At 44.8% G+C, this 22,825-nt stretch overlaps 1 protein-coding gene across 1 annotated transcript in view; it reads right to left on the bottom strand.

Annotated features, from left to right (window-relative positions):
- Positions 1-1,682: 1,682 nt before the first annotated feature.
- NAB1 (NGFI-A binding protein 1) overlaps positions 1,683-22,825 on the bottom strand; it is a 32,141-nt gene continuing 10,998 nt past the window's right edge. Inside the window, exons 3-8 of the mRNA XM_068137917.1 lie at positions 21,205-21,338; positions 18,891-18,942; positions 11,765-11,875; positions 7,889-8,030; positions 6,505-6,654; positions 1,683-4,535 (exon numbers count right to left, since the gene is read on the bottom strand). Coding sequence (XP_067994018.1) covers positions 4,444-4,535; positions 6,505-6,654; positions 7,889-8,030; positions 11,765-11,875; positions 18,891-18,942; positions 21,205-21,338 — 681 coding nt within the window. The 3' untranslated portion in view covers positions 1,683-4,443. The remainder of the gene's footprint in view (positions 4,536-6,504; positions 6,655-7,888; positions 8,031-11,764; positions 11,876-18,890; positions 18,943-21,204; positions 21,339-22,825) is intronic.

Below are 22,825 nucleotides of genomic sequence, written 5' to 3'. Positions count from 1 at the left end.
AAAAATGTAACCAATGATTTTTTTTTTTGGCTACATGAGAACCAGGAGGCAGCTCCTGAAATGTCAGGCTAACATTAATGACCCTTCTCTAATAGTTATTTAACCCAGCAGCGCTTTCCAAGTGAGGGCTTTCCAAATGCTCAGCGTTACAGGCACTGTGATGAGACACTGAACCTGGTAAGCCTGACACATGCCTGTGGGACCTAGCAGGACTGTGCCTGTCCAGCATCACTGAGCCTTATTGAACTTCAGAGAATCACAGAACAGTTTAGGCTGGACCTTTAAAGGCCACCTAGTCCAACCCCCTGCAGTGAGCAGGGAAACCCTCCACTAGAGCAGGTTGCTCAGAGCCTTGTTGAGGCTGACCTTAAAAATCTCACAGTGCAGAACTTGTTCCTAACATCCAATCTAAACCTGCCCTTCTCTAATTTTAAACCATTGCCCCTCATCCTATCACTGCAGGACTTTAGAAATAGTCCCTCTGCAGCCTCCTTTTAAGCCCCCTTCTAGCACTGGAAGGCTGCTATTAGGTCTCCCCAGAGCATTCTCTTCTCCAGGTTAAAGGACTTCAGAGCCTCAAGCCTGTCCTGATAGGGGAGGCCCCCCAGTCATCTTTGTGGCTCTCCTCTGGACCCACTCCATCAGGTCTATGTCCTTCTTAGCTCAGATCAAGTGAGAGAAAAACCCAACCAACCAAAAAAAAAAAAAAAACCCACCCAAAAAAACCCCCAAAAAACCAACCCAAACAACAAAAAAAACCAAACCCACCAACCCCCAAAACAACACCAACACTGAAATTTTGCCAGTTGTATGCACTCTGGAAGTAAGCAACTTCTAGAATATTCTGTCCTATCCCTGCGCCTTGCAGACAACACTGCCTAGCTCCTTCCTTCCTCCTGCTATTTCTTCTCCCAGAACAGGGCAAGATTGCACTGGAAATGCAGACAAACAGCAAACATTAAGGCATTTGTTCCACTTCCCCGTAATTTATGTTCTCTGGGCTGGGAGAAGCCAAGGGGATTGGACCTTGCCTCACTGGGGTGAGTGGATTATCCCCTCTGCTTCAAATCATACCTGACTTCTACACCCTGTCATCAATGTTTTTGAGGGGTTTTGGTGGGGTTCTCTGCTCTTTTTGCTCCCTAATCTGTTTCTCTTCCCTTTTTGCACCCTATCTCCCACTCAGTTTCTGTCCTTCAAGGATACTTGACTGGAGATGTGGGGCACCGTTTACACAGAGCATGTTCAAACACAGTGGACCACCAAGACAACTGTTGAGGGTGCACACAGGGCTGGGCAGTGAGGCTTTGTCTCCTACCTGAAGACCTACAGCCTACTTCTAAGTGCCTAGCAGATCTGCTTTGTTTGCCTTGTGCCACTGCAAGCATACCCAAAAGCGGGAGTGCAGGGGCTGGTGAGGGCAGTGAATGAGGCTGCCATGCTGCAGACCCTTCCTGGGCTTTAGTTCCTCCTCCTTTGCCTTGGCCCGCGAAAACCCCACAGGCCGTGAAGCATAGCAAGGCCACCCTATAAATGAAGATTCAACCACAAGAGCAGGAAAGAACTTCCTCTGGTGAAAGCTGCAGTCCAAACTACTCCCTCCTCCCCTATCCCCAGCAAATTAACATCTCCTTGTAGCGCACACAAAAAATAAAAGCAGGAAAAACCCCGGGGAAACTGGAGAGTTCTCACGGTGAATTTTATTCGGTAAGCAACAATATAAACATGTGAATAAGAACAGGCATCGTTTGCAGGGCTGCCCTTTGATCCAGAGTACCCTGAATCCAGCAACCCTTCAAGAGCAGGTGAGGGCAAGCCTCCACCTGTGACTCCAGAGGCTGGCCAAGTTGCAGTCCACCAAGACCTTTGTCATGGAAAGACCAATGCTTGAGTATTCGCTGTTTATTACCCGATGGATGTGCAATCTTGGAATGTAACTCCCCCACCTCCCACCCCCCCAGACCTTCCCAGATTAAAAAATAAATCATACAGCTGCAGACCAGTAAAAAAAGAAGAAAAGAAAAAAATAAAATAAGATAAATTGCTTCCAGCTTATTGAGACTGAAATGGCCTGTTGGACTATTGAACTGAAATATCGTTCTGGAGAGAACCCACACAAAGTACTGTATTTACAACTCAAAAATAGAACTGTTATATACTTTTAATTTATAGCAAATTTAATACATTAGTGTTTACAAAATAGATTCTGGACTCCACTGACAACATGCTGCTTAGCAAGGTCTTTCTCCTCCCTCTCACTTTAACTACTTAAGAGCTTCTTCTGTGATCCATGCACGACTTATCGTGCCAGATGTTGGCGGGGGGGGGAAAAAAAACAAACCAAAGAACCAAACAACCCAACCAAAAACCAAACTCAGAACATTTCCTGCATCTCTAAAGCCTTGTTGCTTGGTACCTTCCACCACTCACGCTGCACAGTTCAAACCTTAAGCTGTCCTTTAACAGGTTCCATACGTGGCTCAGGAAAGCTACTCAGATGCTCACCAGGGCACCAGCTGAGGTTACAAACTGAAGGAATGTCTTCTCTGTGCTACCAGCTGACATAACAGGAAAAGAAGAAATAGAACTACACAGCCAATCTCTTATTTCTATCACCAAAGCTGCCCACTCTGTTGCTTCAAGATACTTCAGCAAGTGAAACAGTACCAATACAGTTCAACAAACGGTGCGTTTTGTTGGCTTTTTTTCTTATAAAACCAAAATGTTTTTAATAGTATAAAAAAGTTGTTTACTGGTGTTTCTACTATAAAGCTTTTGTTGTTCCACAGATCCAAAGTGATAAAATTATTAGGTACAGTGATAAGAGACTGCAGTGTAGACATTTCAGCTCACATTTTGCTGACGCAGACTGTGACCGGATCCTGAACGCACATCTATGACACGGAGCGAACTGCAGACACGGAGCGCACACCCGAACGTGGAGCTTTACCTACTGACGTGGTAACTCGCTCTCTTCAGCCCTCCCCTTCTCCCTCCACAACAAAAACTCTGTTCAGAGAACAAGGCATGTAACAGTTGGGACTGCAGGAAAGCAACTCTTCTTGAGGGAGCCTGGCTGCACACAAAAGCACCACAGTAAATTCCAGACTTATATATGCTGACCGTTTCTCCTCAGATAAAAAAACAAAAAAGACATTTGTAGAAGTGAACACGTACAAAACAACCCAAGTGTCAAATAAATAAGGAATACAGCTGCTATTTCAGCACATACATAAAGAAAGGGAGTGGCATACTGTATGCAGTATACAGGATATTCACAGAACCATCAGGGGTGGACAGCACTTAATGAGGAGCAGCATGCAAAGGACCTAACTCCTTGTCTCTCTCCTCCGAAAGATCTGCTGGGTTCTGGATATCAAGTGCAACCTTTTATACCCAGGCATGAATCCTGCATCTGATTTCACCTCTGCCACACCTAGGATGCTTTTGATTGGATTTGACTTTTATTTTTTTTAAAGATCCACAGAGAAGTCCCAAAAGTTCTCATGGTCTGAAACCACTATTTTGGCAGCTCTGTTCACGCTACTTGGTCTCTTGGGTTTCCTACTAAATTAGGTTGTTAGGAATGGTGCAGTATATCCCAACATAGCTTTTCCCAACCAAATGGGAGCCAATCACATGGACTCTTCCATACCCTAACCTGGCATCTTCCACACTCCTGAACTGTAGGTAGGTATTATGCTGTTAAGTGTGTTACACAAAGGCTGCTGAAACCATTCCGAGCGATGTAACTGTAGTTAGGTGTCTGCTATAATACAGATTCAGGGTCTACGTCTATCAAACGCTATATCCACAGAACATTTTAAACCATGACATAGTGGATGCGTTTTCCTGTTTGTGTTGTGTGTTTGTTCTTCCTTTTTTTTTTTTTCCTTTTTATTTTTTCTCTCTACAAATATTGTTGCAAACTTGCTGTTAGTTGTGCCACGAGGTTCGCATTACCCTAATTCTCCAAGGATTTGTTAAGTCAAAATGTTTAAACAACCATATCTATGCTAGGTACACTTAGAAGTAGACATTGAAGTTTCAAGTAAAATGAACTGTAGCCACATCTACTGGACTCCAATACACGTCCCGACATCTAGATTTACTTTGATAAGTTATACAAATACATAATACATTCTTAAATAATATGAAGACCCACAATATTAATTTGTGAACCTTCCCACGTTTATAAAACCACTTTTACAGGAATGTTTATCCATCTGTATCACTGTTTGGAGTTTGCAGTGTCTCTTGCTTCCCTGTTTCCGCAGATTACTGGACCAGTTCGTAGGCTTTGGCTATTGAAATCTCTTATTTGAATGAGGCAACACTGGTTATTAAGGCTGGGTTTTGTTTGGTTTTGTTTTTTTTGTTTTTGTTTTTCTCTCTTGTGAAGTTTCATCCTTTACTGTGACACTGTTTTCCAGAGCAGAATGACTATCTTGTGTCTTCAGGTTCTGTTTTTATGACCTTCCTTTCTATGTTGTTGAAAGCAGAATGAGGAAAATCCTTTAAAATACCAAGGCCTTCTGCATTGAGAGGAGAAAGAAAAGAAGAAGGGAAAAAAAAAGGTGTTAAAAACAATGATTGGAAGCAAAGCTATTCTGTTCTTAGCTCAAGAAAAAGGTTCATGAATCATATGGATCCTAACAGTTGAAGCCATAAATTCTGCCTCCCCCTCCCAGGCTTTAACCCAGCTGGGTTAGAACCACTTCAGTTACACTGCAGTGATGACAGAGTAATCACCACAGATTTACTTCAGCTCTCTCAGGGCTTAGTGGAGATGCACTCTTCACTTGCATTTTGAAAGGGAACCGGTAGAAAAACCCAAGTAGACATTTCACCAAGTGAATTATCACTGGGATTAGGACAAACTGCAAAAAAGATGAGCTGAGATTGCAAGATACTGAAGGGAAGATTCATAGAATGGTTCATAGGCTGGAAGGGGCCTTCAAGATTACCTAATTCCAACCCTCCTGCCATGGGCAGGGACACCCTCCACTAGAGCAGGTTGCTCAAGGCAAGATGCAAAACCCTGTTCAGTTTTCAAAGCAACTACTTTTACAGCTTGGCTTTCAAATAAGCTCCTTTCCCACTGCATCTTCCAAACTCAGGGGCGACTTTGCTATTATTCCTTGACTTCCGAGAGCCTCAAGAATCATGGAATGGTTTGGCTTGGAAGTGACCTCAAGATCCTGCCATGGGCAGGGACACCTCCCTCTAGATCAGATTGCTCAAGATCCCCCCCATCCAACCTGGCTTTCAACACCTCCCAGCTTGGAGTCTCCACCACTTCTCTGGGCAACCTATTCCAGTGTCTCACCATCCTCATCACAGGGATGATTTTCCTTTTAAAGTCTAATCTACATCAAGCTTCTTCCAGTTTGAAGCCATTACAACCTCGCTCTGTCACTCCATGCCTTTGTAAAAAGTCCCCCTCCAGCTCTCCTTTAGCCCCCTTCAAATACTGGAAGGTTGCTCTAATGTCTCCCCACAGCCTTCTCTTCTCCAGGCTGAAGAGACCCAACTCCTTCACTTCGTCTCTGCAGGAATTCTTGGCTTTATCTCAGTACACCAAGGATTAAACTGACATAAGGACTTCAGAGAGGATTCTTGCTGTCTTCTATCAAACTCAGAATGAGTTTCTCCCAATGCAAGAAATAAATGACAAGATTGTCAGTGAGTACAACTCAGTAAACGGGAAACCCAGTTCAAAAGACCTACTGCATGATTTGGTTCACCCTGCTAGGTCCTTCTAAACCAGAATAAGTGTCTGGTTGCCTCATACAGAGTGAAACCATGTTAAAATCCAACTTCATTAAAATGACAGCAATCTAAGGACTGAACAGCATTAGTTTGGGTCAAAAGGGCTCTCTGATCATAGGATGTTAGGGGCTGGAAGGGACCTCAGGAGATCGAGTCCAACCCCCCTGCCAGAGCAGGATCACAGAATCTAGTGCAGGTCACACAGGAATGCATCCAGATCGGTCTTAAAGTCTCCAGAGGAGGAGACTCCACAACCTCCCCGGGCAGCCTGTTCCAGTGCTCTGTCACCCTCACAGTGAAGAACCTCCTGTGTTGTAGTTTATATCCATTACCCCTTGTCCTATCAACAGTGTACAACTGAGCAGAGCCTTTCCCCTCCCTCTTAACACTCAGCTCTCAGATATTTAGAAACATTTATTAAATCCCTTCTCAGCCTTCCCTTCTGCAGACTAAAAAGCCCCAGGCCCTCAAGTCTGAGGACAGACACAAGCCAGAACTTGCTTATCTGAACCTGCAACCCCTAAGCTTTCCCCAAATAAAACTCCATCTTATCCTAGATCAGCAAGTAACATTCCTCTTGATGTTTTGTCCAAAGCCTTGATGAAAAGGTTACACACCAAGCATGCCAGGCTAAGCCTCCATCTCCTTCCCTCAGAAACATCATGAGTTACTGAGTTCACCCCAGGCTTTGTAAGAAATGGTGGGCAACTGACAGGGCAACCCAGCACTAACCTGAGGACTGGGACTTTGCCTCCCCGCTGGGGTAGAGCCGGATCACGTCACTGCACAGAGGTTTCCCAATGTGCTGCTCTCCATCGAGTGCAATGTGCTGCAGCTGCCTGCTCGGCAAGCTGGGCATCCGCAGGTTCAGCGGCCTCTCACCTGCAAGTGAAAAGGCCATGCATTACAAGCAAACCAGCACTAAGCAAACAGCTAGAGACCCACAGACGTGCTAATTCCATCAGCAAAAGAGCATCCTACATTCCAGCTGCTCGGGGAAGGTTTCTAGCAGAGAAAGGCTAATGTTACCGTGCTGCTGTTCCAAAGGCACTGACATTCAGAAAGGGACATTCAGCCATACAAAGACAATCCCCAAAGAAATAAACACCTCTTGTTCTGCTCAACAATCCCTTTGAGATCTCAAACATTCCCACTCTCACTGCACAAGCCCTTTGAGACCTTAAACATGCCAGCTTCCACTGCCCAGTGAGTAAGTGTTATCAAGAAGCTTACACCCTCCACACACCTAATTTTCCCTACATATTTGTGTACCACATCACTTGACCAATACACACAAATGAAAAGCTATGTTTTAAGGCTTGCTTTCATCAATTCCCCTACTTTCCTCCCTCTACTGCTTCTCTTCCTCCTCCTTAAGAAGCCTTAAGCAAAAAAACAAAACAACCCAAAAAACAGTCACAAGAACTTCTGGTTGCATTTCTTGTGTTTGTAACATTTTTGCCTCATTTCACAACAGTTTATAAAAAACAACCAAAAACAAAGGGAATTCAAACAGAAAGTGCTCAAACAAAACAAACACTCCTAAAATTAATTTAAGCTAAGGAGTAGCCAGTTGGTGAATCAAAGGGATAACCACAAAACTGTAAGCTTTTTGAAGAGTAACAAGCTACTAAGAACATCATTAGAATCCGCTTAATTCTACATGAATTTACATAGCCAGCTTCTCAAGTTTTGTTCCTCGACTGCACAAACAGGTAAACAAAAAACACCAACTGCCTTACTTGTTTTACTTCCAGTTTCCACAAAGCAAGGAAACCACTGAAATGCAACATTCTGCTCTGTTTTCAAAGCTAGGGATAAAGCCAGAGCCAAGCTCAGCCCTCAGAAATAGCAGTGCATCCCCCCCCCCACACATACATTTTCTGCCCTCTCCATATTATCCATTGGGAAAGCTGCTTGCCAAGATGCATTAGAGTAAGAGAGCAGAATCTGACTGTACATCTGGTGGCATTGTTTAGACTGCAAGCACTTCAGGGCAGAGATTTTTGTCTCGACCACTCAGTGTTCTGCACTAGATAGATAACACCACTGACAAATGTTGCATAACATCAACTGCATTTGCTGGCAGCAACATCATGCCTGGAAGCTACCATACCTTGTCCATCAGCATTATCTAGTGACATGCCATTGGGGCTGTGCTCTTCTGAGTTTTGCCTGTAACACCCAGTGGAAAGACGTCTCTCTAACGCAGCCTGGTTGCAGAGAAACTCCATCTGTTTTGCCATCACCTTTTCTGACTGCAAATAAAGCAAAGCAAAATTTCTCTCTGGATACATACATATAGCAAGTCAAAACACACAGGAAAAACAATATCAGATGATAAGACTAACAGCCTAGACATAGGTTTTTTTGTTGACTCATATGTACAGATGTGTGCTTTACAGTTTCTTCAAAACCATCAAGCAAACAAAATGTTTTTGCACCCATTAAGATTTTCATACTGTGCATCTGAGTCACTCAAGAACGCTTAAAATGCAAGCTGCTGGAGGGTCACCCCTGCGAAAAAGGCGACGCTAAGAGCCTGCTCTTCACGAACACCACGCACAGAATCACTTTCTGCACTTTTGGACTGCAGGTTACATGAGGAGAACCTCAAGAAAAGCAGAAAATAACCTCTTAATTACCCAGTTAGTACTATTCAAGTGTCTGCCTTCACAAAGTATTGCAAAAAGTATTCCAAGAGGCAACGGCAACATCTGCTAGAAACTTCTGCCAAGATTTCAGCAGGCATCTTGGAATCTTTATTTTAGGCAACAGCACTACACAAGCTTCAAAATCTGCCATTCTGAAAGTGTAGGATGACAGTATGTTTGTGGGGGATAAAGGTGTGAAATGTCTGTCTAGAAGAAGAACAAGACCTATACACCTCTAGAGATTGAAGCAAAACAATGCGGCACGATGTGGGAGGGAATGGCGTCTGAATGTTTGTCATTGACTTGAATGCCAAGAGAAATCTAACTTTCCATATCCTCTTGTTCTTAAAAATGTAAATAAGCATCTTGCAATTAACCAAAAAAAAAAAAGACAAGGGAAAAAAAAAAAAAGTCTTAACAAAATCACAACTCAAGAAAGTTGATTTTGGAAGAGTCACAATGAACCCAAGAGCAGAAAAGGTACAAACTTAACATCTGCAATTGATAGGGGAAAAAAATTCTCTCTTTCAGGTAATGCCATCATTGTCACCACCCATAGAGAGGCCTATTAACTGAAGAACACTGATCTCTTCTTGGAAGGTGATGAAAGCCCTGACCTCCCAAGAAAGTCTACCTATTCAGCAGAGTTCCACCGCTTGCCAATATAACCCTAGAAAGGTTTGGGTTGGAAGGGACCTTAATGATCACCCCGTTTGTCAACCCCCATGCCACGGGCAGGGACACCTCCTACTAGTCAAACTTGCTCAAGGCCCCATCCAAGCTGGCTTTCAGCACTTCCAGGCTTGGAGCCTCTACCAGTTCTCAGGGCAGCCTGTTCCAGTGCCTCACCATCCTCATCACAGGGATTAATCTCTTCCTAATGCCTAATCTAAATCCAGCTCCTTCAAGCTATTACCCCTTGTCCTGTCACTCTGTGCCCCTCTCCAGCTCTTCTGTAGCCCTCTTCAAATACTGCAAGGCTGCTCTAAGGTCTCCCCACAGCCTTCTCTTCTCCAGGCTGAACATATGATGACAGCTTAACAGGTCAGCAAAATCTAAGCATCTTCAGCAGAGTGATGACCCTGACAGCAGGCTAATGACCTGACCCTTACTCATTTTGGCTTACAGCTCGTCAGGTTCTGCAGAAGAACTCCAATAGCTCAAGCTTGGTCTTGGATAATTGATTAAATAAAAAACAGAAACTATTTTCATAGGTTCATAGAACGGTTTGGGTTGGAATGGATCTTAGATCATCTAGTTCCAATCCCACCTGCCATGGGCAGGGACACCTTTCACTGGACCAGGTTGCTCAAGGCCTCATCCAATCTGGCCTTTAACACATCCCTTAGCAACCTATTCTAGTGTGTCACGACCCTCACTGTAAAGAATTTCTTCCTAATGTCCAGTCTAAATCTGCCCTCCTCAAACTTCAATGCATCCTAGCACTACAAGCCCCCTTCCTAGCTTTCTTGTAGGCCCCCTTCAGGTACTGGAATGCTGCTACAGGAGCCGCCTTTTCTACAGGCTGAACAGCCCCAACTCTCACAGCCTGTCCCAACAAGGGAGGTGCTCCAGCCCTCCAGTCATCTTTGTGGCCCTCCTCTGGCCCTGCTCCAGCAGCTCCATGTCCTTCTTATGCCTGGGCGCCAGAAATGGACACAGTATTGCAGGTGTGGTCTCGTCAGAGCAGAGTGGAGGGGGAGAATCATCACCTTCATCCTGTTGGTCACACTGCTTTGAATGCCACTTAGGATACTATTATCAAACTATTAAAGTGTGCTTTAATTTTGCTATTCTGTCACTATGGAATATGCTTAAAACTCTACAAGCTCTACTTAAGCTTAAAACAAAGCTCTAATCCACTGTTATATAGCAGTAACCAATGAAAACTTTTAAGGCATGCAGAAGATAAAATAAGCTTACAAAAATCAAGTTAGTTTAATCATGATGTGACATCAGAACACACAGCATAATTGCTCTTTCATGCCTCACCACAAGCAGGTTTGTATAGATTCATAGTTTGGCTTTGGCTTGGCCCTGAACACTTCCAGGGAGGGGGGAATCCACCACCTCCCTGGGCAACCTGTTCCAATGTCTCACCACGCTCACTGTAAAGCATTTCTTCCTAATCTCCAGTCTAAATGTCTGAACACTACTTTGTAACAAGAGAGGGTAAAGGACAGTGTAACACATAGTGTCTCAGAATAGAGGAGAGGAGCTCCTAAATGTCACCGTACGTGAAAATTTGGTGATTACACTTGCCCACACCAGCTACACAAAATGAATTGTCTGCAACTTAGCCTGAAATCCCTCCTTGGCAACAACTGGTAGAGGATGTGTATTGTGCCTCAAGGACAGGATACACTACAGAAAAGAGAAAGAAAGAATCAGAAACCTCTCTTCATTTATAAAAAGCTTTTTGGATACTTGAAACCTCTGCAAACCCACCAGGCTTGGTGTTAGCTACAAAGGAAACTTATCCCCCTGGGTAAGGATCCCCTTGCATAAGAGGGACATTGAACTGCTGGAGCAGGTCCAGAGGAGGCCACAAAGATCATCAGAAGGTGGAAGCACCTCTCCTGTTCAGCCTGGAGTAGAGACAGCTCTGGGGAGACCTTAAGAGTGGTCTCCCAGTACCTGAATGGGGCCTACATGAATGCTAGGAAGGGACTTTTTATGAGGGCTTGCAGTAATAAGACAACAGGGAATGGATTGAAGATTGAGGAAGGCAGATTTAGACTGGAGATTAGGAGGAAATTTTTACAGTGAGGGTGGTGACACTGGAACAGTTTGCCAGGGAGGTCATGAATGCCCGTAGTCTTGAACAACCTGGTCTAGTGGAAGGTGTCCCTACCCATGGGAGGGGGGTTGGAACTAGATGATCTTTAAGGTCCCTTCCACCCTAAACCCTTCTATGAATCCAGAGGTTCTCTATTTCCAAAACATATTTGCCTTTCTTCTCACAAGAAACGTCAGAGCTGAGGACTCCAAGATCGCCTACTCTATTCCTCTAGACTCAGCAGCTTGAACTTTCCATTTATAGATAATAACACACAAGCCACACAGCTTGTACTGTACCAGTAGTATCCTACTTGCTCCCAATAGGCAGGCACGTCACAGATTTTCAAGCCTACTACTCTACATCTTGCCTCCTTGGAACTAACAAGGGTAGAGCTGCAGCAGTGTGTCAGAACAGTTTCAGAAAGCAAACCCAAATGAAGAGTGGTGCAGTCACAGCTAAGCCAGGTAGCCTTTGAGAAAATGATGGTAATTACTTTAGTCATCAAAAGCTATGTAGGGAGACATGACCTGGATTATTCAGAGTGTAGTGGGTTTACCTGGGAATTAAGAGCTGTTGGGTCTTCACTCTTTCCTTTAGCCAAAGCAAGTGGCATTTTGTCTTGCTGATAGAGCGTCTGGACCGTGTCCTGGAAATCAGGATACCCGTCCTGGAAAAAGAAACCAAACATTAAGAGGGATACATTATTGATTTCTCTTCACCCTCTCTGTATACTCAAAAAAAACACAAAAACAACCCCAAACCAACCAAACTCCACGCTCCTGAACTTCTGTGAACAATCCAGGCTGCAATTTATGCATTCATGCTATCCATTGAAGTCCCTCTACAATGGCTATGTAGCTAAAATAGCAGGCACCATCCAATCTCTTCCCTCACAGTTTCAGGTGAATCCAGACTACTGTTGTCACTGACATTAAAATGGGTTTATATTCAGCCTCATCAGGCAGACTTAGCACCGTGGTTTCTGCCACTTGTTACATACAGCAGCTCTAGAGACTCTTAAGAAATTAAGTTTATATATGTAGTTGAAAAGCAGCTAGGCCAGGATCTACCTATTCTTGCCCATACGTGTACTCAGCTCACCAAATAAGCGTCACTCCTGGTTAGGGTATTCAGAGGGCTTTTTCTATGTACACCCTCGCACTGGAAATTAGGAAGAAATTCTTCACAGTGAGGGTGGTGAGACACTGGAATAGGTTGCCCAGGGAGGTTGTGGATGCCCCCTCCATGGAGGTGTTCAAGGCCAGGTTGGACAGGGTCTTGAGCAATCTGGTCTAGCAGGAGGTGTCCCTGGCCATAGCAAGGCGGTTGGAACTAGATGATCTTTAAAGTCTCTTCCAACCTAAACCGTTCTATGAACCTATGAAAGCGTAGCAGATGGATACGCTGACCTTGAGAAACTGAGCAAAGCCTCCTGAAACTCAACATACTTCACACAGTCCATCCTGGTATCACAAAATGAAACATCACCATCTTAAAAGTAGGGTAGCAAAGACTTTATATCCTATGAGAAATCATGATTCAAGAATTCCTTCAGTCTCAAGAGCTTATGACATGCAAATCTTTTTTGCAGCTTGCATATGTACCAATAAAGCAACTAAAGTTCCTGTGAAAGCCTGCCAGACTCCATTAAAATAAATTAATCATCAAAGCAAAGGTTCAAGATGAAAAATTTATCCTGCTTGGATAAAAAAGCTCATTCAAAATAGAGGAACATCCAGAAATAATTACAAAGGCATAGTATAGGTGACTCTTAAAATCACAGAATCACAGAATGTTAGGGGCTGGAAGGGACCCTGAGGGATCATCCAGTCCAACCCCCCTGCCAGAGCAGGATCACCTAGAGCAGATCACACAGGAACACATCCACGTGGGTTTTGAGTACCTCCAGAAAGGGAGACTCTACAGCCCCCCTAGGCAGCCTGTTCCAGTGCTCCATCACCCTCACAGTGAAATAATATTTCTTCCTCATCTTTCTATGGAACTTCCTAAGCCTCAGCTTCCACCCATTGCCCCTTGTGCTGTCACTGGACATCACTGAGCAGAGCTTGACTCCATCCTCTTGGTACTCACCTTTACCATCTTTATAAACATTAATGATGTCACCTCTTAGTTTGTGTGAGAGGAAGCTAGAGATCTTATGACAGATACAAGTCCGAAAGCCGTGACATCTACCACAGCGCATTTGCAGACCCAGGTATCAACAGGACACCAAATTAGGTCTTGCCGCTCTTGTGACTCTAAAGGATGTGTGCAGAAACAGTAGCATGTCTGGCAATGGCTGCACAAATGGGGTACAGCCCCAGAACAAGAACAGCCATCTTGCAGGGAAACCACATGGAGAATTGTGCAACAGCTCAGGTTGGAAGGGACCTCACAGATCATCTACTCCAACGCCCCTGCCACAGGCAGGGATGCCTTTCAACTAGACTTGGTTGCCCAAGGCCTCATCCAATCTGGCCTAAATGCCTCCAGGGAGGAGGTATCCACAATCTCTCTGGGCAACCAATTGCAGAGTCTCACCAGCCTTGTACTGAAGAACTTCTTCCTAATGTCCATTCCAAACCTACTCTCCCTCAGCTTAAAACCATTCCCCCTTGGCCTGTTGCTAGACATCCTTATTAAAAGTCCCTCTCCAGCCTTCTTGTGGGTTTCCTTCAGATATTTGGGAGGCAGCTGTAAGGTCCCTCTGGAGTGTTCTCTTCCCTAAGCTGAACCACCTTAATTCCCTCAGCCTATCCTCATAGCAGAGGCACTCCACCCCTTGGATCATCTTCCTGGCCCTCCTCTAGACTTGCTCCAACAGTTCCATGTCCTTCTTATGATAGGGACACCAGAACTGGATGTAGTACTTGAGGTGAGGGTCTCACAAGATCAAAGGGGCAGAATCACCTCTCCTGACATGCTGGCCACACTCCTCTCTATCCAGGCTAGGCTACAAAGAAAAGGTCCATGCAGGCTGCCCACTGACCCAGCAAGAGTGGTGGCCAGACCCTTAGGGCAATGCAATGCCAATAAAGCTGTTCTTTACGCTCAGGAAAAGAAATTAATAAATACATCTTGTCTGAGCACTGCATCTAGCTTTTATCCACCCAAAACATTCCTCGGGGCAAAAATAAATATGATACAGGTATGCAAAATATACTAACCTGCCACAAAACCTCATCCCCTAGAAACAAAAGGCTTGGCAGCACCTTTCTCTCAGCACTGACCATTTTTATCCTTCAACCTGAATTTGTTTATGAGAGGAGAACGATCAGGTGTAGGAAGATGAGAAACTGCATACACAAAAACCTATCACTCAGAATCTTATTTTTGCAGCAAAACAGGTAAGGTAGCTCTTTAGAGCTTACCCTTGATCATTTGCCAAACAAAAACCAAAGGCTGCTTCCCAAAGCAGGGCCAGCTGCCTGATGCGGTCACTGTCACCCATCAGCCCAGCAGATCACTCTCAGATGATGATGCATTTCTGGATCACCTTTCCCTGAGCCCTTCCCCACAGCTGCCTGTTTTCTTCCATGCTGCCCTGTCAGCAAGGGCCAGGCACACCCTGCTCAGCACCCAGCCTGCCTTCTGGCTGCACAGCCAGGAGGGTCTGCTGCATGCAGTGCAGCATTTTTGTTTTGCTGTGCTGCTGCTCAGTTGTTTTTCAAGCGGCTTCATGCAGCAGATGTTCTCAGTCCCACATGTGCTTGTTCGCTCCCCCTAATGACATTTTTCCTATGCAAACAGTAGATTCTACTGCTTTTGCTGGCTATGTGGGGAAAAAAGAAACCACAAAACACAATCCCACACCTGAACTGGTTTTCTTTTGAACTTCCTCCTCTGACAGAGGTAGGACTTCCCTCTCCTCTCCCTCCACCTGTACTGGCATCAAGGGAAGATGCTTCCTCACAGCCTCAGCTAAGGTCCTCCTGCCTGCGCCCTCAACTCCCACCGAGCGTTGTGAAATCATCTTTCTCAGCTCTCCTCACCCCTCTTGTTCAGCTGAATGAAAACACTGACACAGAACAATTCCTTTCTGCCACAGAATAATATTCTTAAGCCCCCTTTGTTCTCTTGGCTGTTGGCAGGGGCTGTGAAGGGGAACTCCTCTAGCTTCAACGCCAAGCAGCAGCAGTAAAGAGTAGCCTCTCCCTCTGTGAGATACCCAAGCCTTGTTTTTCTTTCTAAGCCAGTGCCACAACAGCTCATCGCTTTGAGCAGTGCTGGGACTGAGTCACAGACGATGACAAAATAAGGGGTGCCCCCAGCCTGCAACGCCCATGCAAGAGTGATACTTGCTCTGTGCCCTTTCCATCCCTATTCACCTGTCCAGAGCAGATTTAGGAACTATAGCCTCCTCCTTTATAACCTGCTTCCAAATCCCAATTCAATCCCTTCCCTTTTTCACTCCCTCGGCACCTTCAGTCTGTCATTTGCCTGGAATTTTTTTCCCTTCTCTCTACACTTCACTCCCACAGCTCACCCACCCACTCAACGACTAAGAGGGGGAGAGCTTGCAGGGGAAGAGAAAGGCTTTTTACAGGTAATTTGATGTAATTCATGGCACATTGTTTCTTTGTAATGCTTGTGTGAGTCTCATATTCGTGAAGAGGATAAATTCACAATGGTAACCTGACCATCTTGCAGCTTGCACACACAGCTCTGCTAGCTCTGCTCATGGATGACCTTCAGAGTCTCTCTTGGGAGGATTTTTAAGGGTTATTATGTTTCAGGAAATTAACTCATCTTTTTTTTTTTTTCATGGTTTTTTTTTTTCCCCCCAAGTAATCCTCTACACTATGCAAACAGGGTGTGAAGCCTTTCCAAATCTGAGTGCTAGTATTGCAGACCACGCTTTGCAGAGATGTTAATGACTAATGGGCGAAAGAATGGAGAAACAAAATACATATCTCGGCTTTGAAACAGAAAAGCAGAATGACCTTTACACACACACACAGCCCCTTCCCTCAGAAGAATAAAAAGGAAAAACACACTGAGTGAGTTACAACAACAAAAAAAATCACCCCTCTTCAGACCCTCTGCATGATACTCATTATGACAGGGAGCTAGCAGAGCCATAACAAAGCATTGGAACTTTAAAAATGGGAAGAAATTCTTGCCCAACACAGAAGGAAAGATCAGCAGCATCTGCTACCATTTTTACATCTAGCTTTCTAAAAAACAAATGAAAATCCCATAAAATAGAATTATAGAATGGTCTGGGTTGGAAGTGACCTCCAATTCCCCTCCAGTCAGCAGGGACATCCTCCACTAGATCAGGTTGCTCAGGGACTGAGCCTGACTGTGAACATCTCCAGGGATGGAGCCTCAACTACCTCCCTAGGAAACCTGTTCCAGTGTTCCACCACCCTCATGGTAAAGATGCTCCTAACACCCAATCTAAATCTGCTCTGCTCTAATTTCAAACCATTGCTCCTCATCCTATCACTGCAGGCCTTTAGAAACAGTCCTTCTGCAGCCTTCTTTAGCCCTGCCTCAGGTACTGCAAGGCTGCTATTAGGTCTCCCTGGAGCCTTCTCTTCTCCAGGCTGAACATCTCCAGCTCCCTCCACCCGTCCTCATAGCAGAGGTGCCCCAGTCCCCACTTGCAATTTCTTATTTTGGAAAAGTCTTATTTCTGAAACGGTTGTACAGTTAGGACACAAAATTTTCACAACCATTTTAAAGTAATCTTAGATAAAAAGAAACCCAAGCAAACATCCTCTCTCAGAATCACTCAGCTAAAAAGCATCTAGAGAAAGCAAGCCTTTAGATTCTGAAGATTTCAGCCTGCAGAAAATACGAGACTGCACATCCCCTAAGGCTGTCTAAATCTCCTGCTCTCCAAAAAAAACCAAAATACCACCCTGACACTTCAGTCTGTATTTTTCAGGATGTTAATTTTACTCTTTCTTTCAATGAAGATCTTGTAGAAAACAAGGAAAAAAAAAAGGGCAAAAAAGCACCTCCCTTGCAGTGTCTCACTTTAGATACTTGCTCATCAATCATTGCTGAATGAAGGAAAAACTTAATGGTGAAATCTAATCAGCAGCAAAATACTACTTCCAGCTGAGAAGCAGCAGCTCCCCACCAGCTCTACTAGAGTAAGGTAGACTGGATAGAAGAGGAGAGACTCAAGCAACTACCCTGCAACCTGCTGGATGTGGCAAATGCTGGTGAAGGTGGATGAAATCATCACAGCGACCAGTAAATCCTCAATGCACGTCTATTCTGTATGACATAAAAATCCCTACTGTACACAGACTGATGGAACTTAATAAATACAGAGAGAAGATGAACTCCTTTATACCTATTCAGAACTGCCTTTTCAAAACTCACTGCTGTCATCAGGGTCTGCCTCTCAGGAAAAGCCTTTGTACAGGTAACAAAGCATCACACTACTGGAAAAAAATGAAAGCCTTATGCATCATTTATTTCAGAGTGAGTTACATAGGAGAAATGCACTCCACAATATGCTGCCACTTTCCTCTACATTTGTGTCACACACTAACAGACCTCAGTCCTAGCTCACATTATTCTGATGTGCATTTAACCTTTAATCTGATGTGCAGAACACCTTTTGGCAAAGACAATACAATACAAACACCGCACCACCAAGGATGAATTTAGATACTCACAGAGCAATGAAACACTAATTAGTTTAAGAAAGATCTTCTATTCTTATGAGGCATATAGGTATAAATATTTACAATTTCATCTTTTAATAAAAGTCTTTTTAAAAGATTTCAAATATACTTTCTCAGCAGTGGTAGCTGAAGAAATAGGTAAACTCCATGTATGTGGCTCCTGCCCTCCAAACAAGAAACTGCCAGCAGCTCCCTAAGCAACATTTTGGAGCAAAACTAGAAGTGGGTAGATTCAGATTAACGTTAGGAAGAAATTCTTCATTGTGAGGGTGGTGAGACACTGGAACAGGTTGCCCAGGGAGGTGGTAGAAGCCTCATCCCTGGAGATCTCTGAGAAACCCGATGCAGTGTGAGGCGTCCCTGCCCATGGCAGGGAGGCTGGAACTAGATGATCCTTGAGGTCCCTTCCTACTCTGACAATTCTATGATCTTGTGCGGGTGTTTACATTGGCCACATATCCATGTGATTTTTACACAAACTTCTCACCAAAAAGAAGGTAAATGAATACCTGCAGGCACAAGCATTTGTGTTGACCTATGTGGCTTTTAGTTAGCTTTTGACTTCTCAATACAATCAGTTTGCTCATTTATTGCACAGTCACAGAAGGCTGTTATTCTGCCATCCATCCTAATCCACAACTAGGAAGCCAGGATATGATCAAAAGCTGACTCAAGCAAGTTAAGCAAACCCCACCTCATACTGACTTAGAGGCAGGAGATTCATGGGAAGACATTTCATGGAGATTATTCCACCACAGGAAATCAGTCAGTCCCACTCCTCCCCTTCCTACTCACTCAGAGTGCCAAACACAGAGTAGCTTCACCATTAAGCAAATCCTACTCTTTCCCCCGTGTTCCTCAAGGTTTCTCTGTCAAGCATTTACATTTGCAGAGATGATGGTGACGCTCTCTCCCCCAAAACCCATCAACTGTCAAACGTTTTTCTGACAAATTTCCTGCAGGCAGATCCCTTCAAAACAGAAGCAATTTTTAGCATGCAGAGGTCAAGACCCAGAAACCACAATACCATACCTCTATCTTGATTCTCTTTGGTGACAGCTCATCCCTTTCTCCGCATTTAGATCTACAACAGAAGACACATACACCATCAGTAAATAGCACATTAACCCTGACCACTAGAAATAACAGCAAAAAGCAGAGTCAAGGAAACAAGAGTGAAAAAACAAATAGAATAGAGCAGGCAAGAACGAGTGAAATGCACAGAAAAAGCCCTCAATTCACTTGGCCACGGCAGTAAATGTCACTCAAGTGTAGAAGAATACATGCACTTTGTGTTATTTGCAGTCATGCACTCTTCTTCCAAACAACAAAAGAGTACTTAAAAATTAGTGCATTTAAAAGCTGTTAAGCTTTTGTTATTCTTCATAACAATTCATTCAATAGAACAGTTCATTCAATAGAACAGCAACAACTGAAATCAGGACTCAGCTTCAGTTTCTTTAAAGCAAGCTTGTAAGTCACTCCTTCTGACCTTATCTTTTCTGTTTCCTGGACACTATCAAAACAAATCTTGCATGGAAAAAGAATATTTTTTTTTTAATGATGAATTAGGCATCTTTGGCTACTCTGCCTATATACATTAACCCTGAAATGCACAAATGCCTCTAAAACTTGCAACACCAGTCTCTGAGATGCCTCTCATCATAAAATCTGGAAAACCAGAGAGCAAATTGCCTATGATGACAGATTGAGAGTTGGGGCTGTTCAGTCTGGAGAAGAGAAGGCTCTGAGGAGACCTTGTTTTGGCCTTCCAGTATCTGAAGGGGGTACAAGAAAGATGGGGAGAGACTTTTGGGTCAAGAACTGGCTGGAGGGCCAGGCCCAGAGAGAGGTGTGAAAGGTGCCATATCCAGTTGGCGATGAATGGTGCCACATCCAGTTGGCAGCCAGTCACTAGTGGTGACCCCAGGGATCAGTGCTGGGCCCCATCCTGTTCTGTATCTTTACTGATGATCTGGACGAGGGTATTGAGTCCATCATCAGTAAGTTTGCAGATGACACCAAGTTAGGGGCAGGTGTCAATCTGTTAGAGGGTAGGAAGGCCCTGCAGAGCGACCTTGACAGGCTGGATGGGTGGGCAGAGGCCAATGGCATGAGATTTAATAAGGTTAAATGCAGGGTTCTACCCTTTGGCCACAACAACCCCAAGCAGTGCTATAGGCTGGGGACAGAGTAGCTGGAGAGCAGCCAGATAGAAAGGGACCTTGAGGTACTAGTTGATAGTAGGCTGAACATGAGCCAGCAGTGTGACCAGCTGGCCAAGAAGGCCAATGGCATCCTGGCCGGCATCAGGAATAGTGTGGCAAACAGGACAAGGGAGGTTATTCTTGCCCTGTACTCAGCACTGGTCAGGCTACACCTTGAGTACTGTGTCCAGTTCTGGGCCCCTCAATTCAACAGAGATGTTTAGGTACTGGAATGAGTCCAGAGATGGGCGACAAAACTGGTGAGGGGTCTCACCAACCTCCTTTGAGGAGAGGCTGAGGGAGCTGGGGTTGTTTAGCCTGGAGAAGGCTCAGGGGAGACTTCATTGTTGTCTACAACTACCTGAAAGGAGGTTGTAGCCAGGTGGGGGTCAGTCTGTTCTCCCTGGCAACCAGCAACAGAACGAAGGGACACAGGCTGAAGTTGTGCCAGAGGAGGTTCAGGCTGGATATTAGAAGAAGTTCTTCACAGAGAGAGTGATTTGCCATTGGAATGGGCTACCCAGGGAGGTGGTAGAGCTGCTGTCCCTAGAGATCTTCAAGAAAGACTGGATGAGGCACTAAGTACCATGGTCTAGTTGTTTGGATAGGGCTGGGTGATAGGCTGGAGTGGATAATCTTGGAGGTCTCTTCCAACCTGGTTGATTCTATGACTTTTTAGGGTGTCAGGTAGTCATAGGACTAGGGGGAATGGAACAAAAAAAGAAATGGGTAGATTCAGATTGGATATTAGGAAGTTCTTCACCATGAGGGTAGTGAGACACTGGAACAGATTGCCCAGGGAGCTGGTAGAAGCCTCACCCCTGGAGATTAAGGCCAGGCTGGATGCGGCCCTGAGTGTGAGGTGTCCCTGCCCATGGCAGGGGGGTTGCAACTAGATGATCACTGAGGTCCCTTCCAACCCTAACAATTCTATGATTCTATGAAATCAAAAGCCAAATTCAAGGCAGCTAAACCTTAGCGGTGTGAAAGATTTGCGGTTTTAATGGCATTTCCCTATACCCTCCTCAGAAGAGTGCTCTGCAAGCGAAGAAAAGCCATCTCCGGTGCTCTGGAAGAAATGCTATTAGACTCATTAGTTGCCTGAAAGTAAAGGTCCTTTGAGTTAATTAAAAGCTTACTTGGTGGTCCTGTAAGTATACTTGTAGGTAACTTCTCGAGAAATCTGCCGAGCTAGGGCGAAGAGTTCATCTCTCCTGGTCAGCAAGGCGTTGTCTTTCACGCACAGCTGAGCAGCTGCTTCGTTCACTGTTAGCTGGAAACAAAACACACAAACAGGCCCTGAGGATGGTGCATGCTTGTCAGGCTCCCTCTTTCTTCTGGAGAAACAAATTCCAGCCGCCAGCAAAATTACCTATAATTGTATATTAAACCCTGGAGAGTTTCTTCAGCTTATTTCTACCCTTTCGAAGCCAGGTAACGCGCTGGGAAAGAGAGAGAGGATCTAAATGTAGTCGCTGTATTTTATGTCCTTTAAAGTAAAGAGCTATTGTGAGACTCTCTCAAGTGTGCACTGCTCGTGCCTCCTCGCAGCATTAATTAAATCTCAGCATACAACAGTACTCTGAACGTTCACAGTGTTTGGCTCCCAAAGCCTGGTTAACAGGGAATACTATTTTTATAAACGCAATATGCCCAGGACTTTGGGAGGGGGGAGGGTGGGGGGGGAGGAGGAGGGAGAAACACCAACCCAGTACCCTGACAGTGTGGGTACAGATGGCTTTCCCTGGTGAATACAGCATAAATTCAGTGGAAGGTGATGGTTTAAGAAACGATTAAACTTTTTTTAGCTGCGTTTCTCACCCCAGTGTTTGTGAAGACTATCTTCAGGCATGAATCAAATGGAACTTGTTTCAAGGATGTTTTCCTGAGCCTGCTGAGACACATTTCTAGTGTCTGTGCTACTGGCAATAGTTTCATAAAAGAGAAAGGGATGGAGGGGGGAGAAAAAAAATGCTCAAAATGGTTTTGCAATGCTCTTTAGAAGCCTAGAGGAAGGGGCGATACCATCATGAATTTTATCAGCTTAATGTTGCTGTCTGGCAAGCCTGCGCGCAGCAGTGTGGACAAACAACAAAGCTACGAATATGGCAAGAGATGCAAGCTGAGGGGCTTTTTACAAGGGCTTGTAGTCATAGGATGAGAGGGAATGGATTGAAGCTTGAGGAGGGCAGATTTAGCCTGGGGGTTAGGAAGAAATACTTCTCAGTGAGGGTGGCGAGACACTGGAACAGGTTGCCCAGAGAGGTCATGAATGACCCCTCCCTTGAGATGTTCAAGGCCAGGCTGGATGAGGCCTTGAGCAAGTTGGTCTAGTGGAAAGGGTCCCTGTCCATGGCAGGGGGGTTGGAACTTAAAGGTCCCTTCCCACCCAAACCATTCTGTGAACCTACGCTGGAGAGCAGATTCCATGCTTCTTCCATGGTGAGCAGGAGCTGAAGAGCCATTTTCATAGCTTCCTCAACTGAGTAACAGTCAGCACTTGTAGTGAGGTGTAACAGCAAGAGACCAACAGATCACTACAGGTGCTCTATCCACAGTGCCCACATCTCTTCTGCTCTTTCTAGAAGAGAAGCTGCTCTGAGCAGGCTTGGCTCCTTGCAAATGAGCACAGCTGCTTTGCTGCTGCTACTGTCAACAGTATGTTCTGGATCTGTCTGAGCCTAGTGAACACCATGGAGCAGCCAGGTTTTTAGAGCACCTTCACAATGGGTTGAGAAATGCCACCCTTGGCCTGGCAGG

This window comes from Melanerpes formicivorus, unplaced genomic scaffold, assembly GCF_026170545.1.
Source record: "Melanerpes formicivorus ecotype bairdi unplaced genomic scaffold, bMelFor1.0.p_v2 SCAF_5, whole genome shotgun sequence".
Classification (NCBI taxonomy): domain Eukaryota; kingdom Metazoa; phylum Chordata; class Aves; order Piciformes; family Picidae; genus Melanerpes; species Melanerpes formicivorus.
This window is presented reverse-complemented; position numbering and strand designations above follow the sequence as displayed.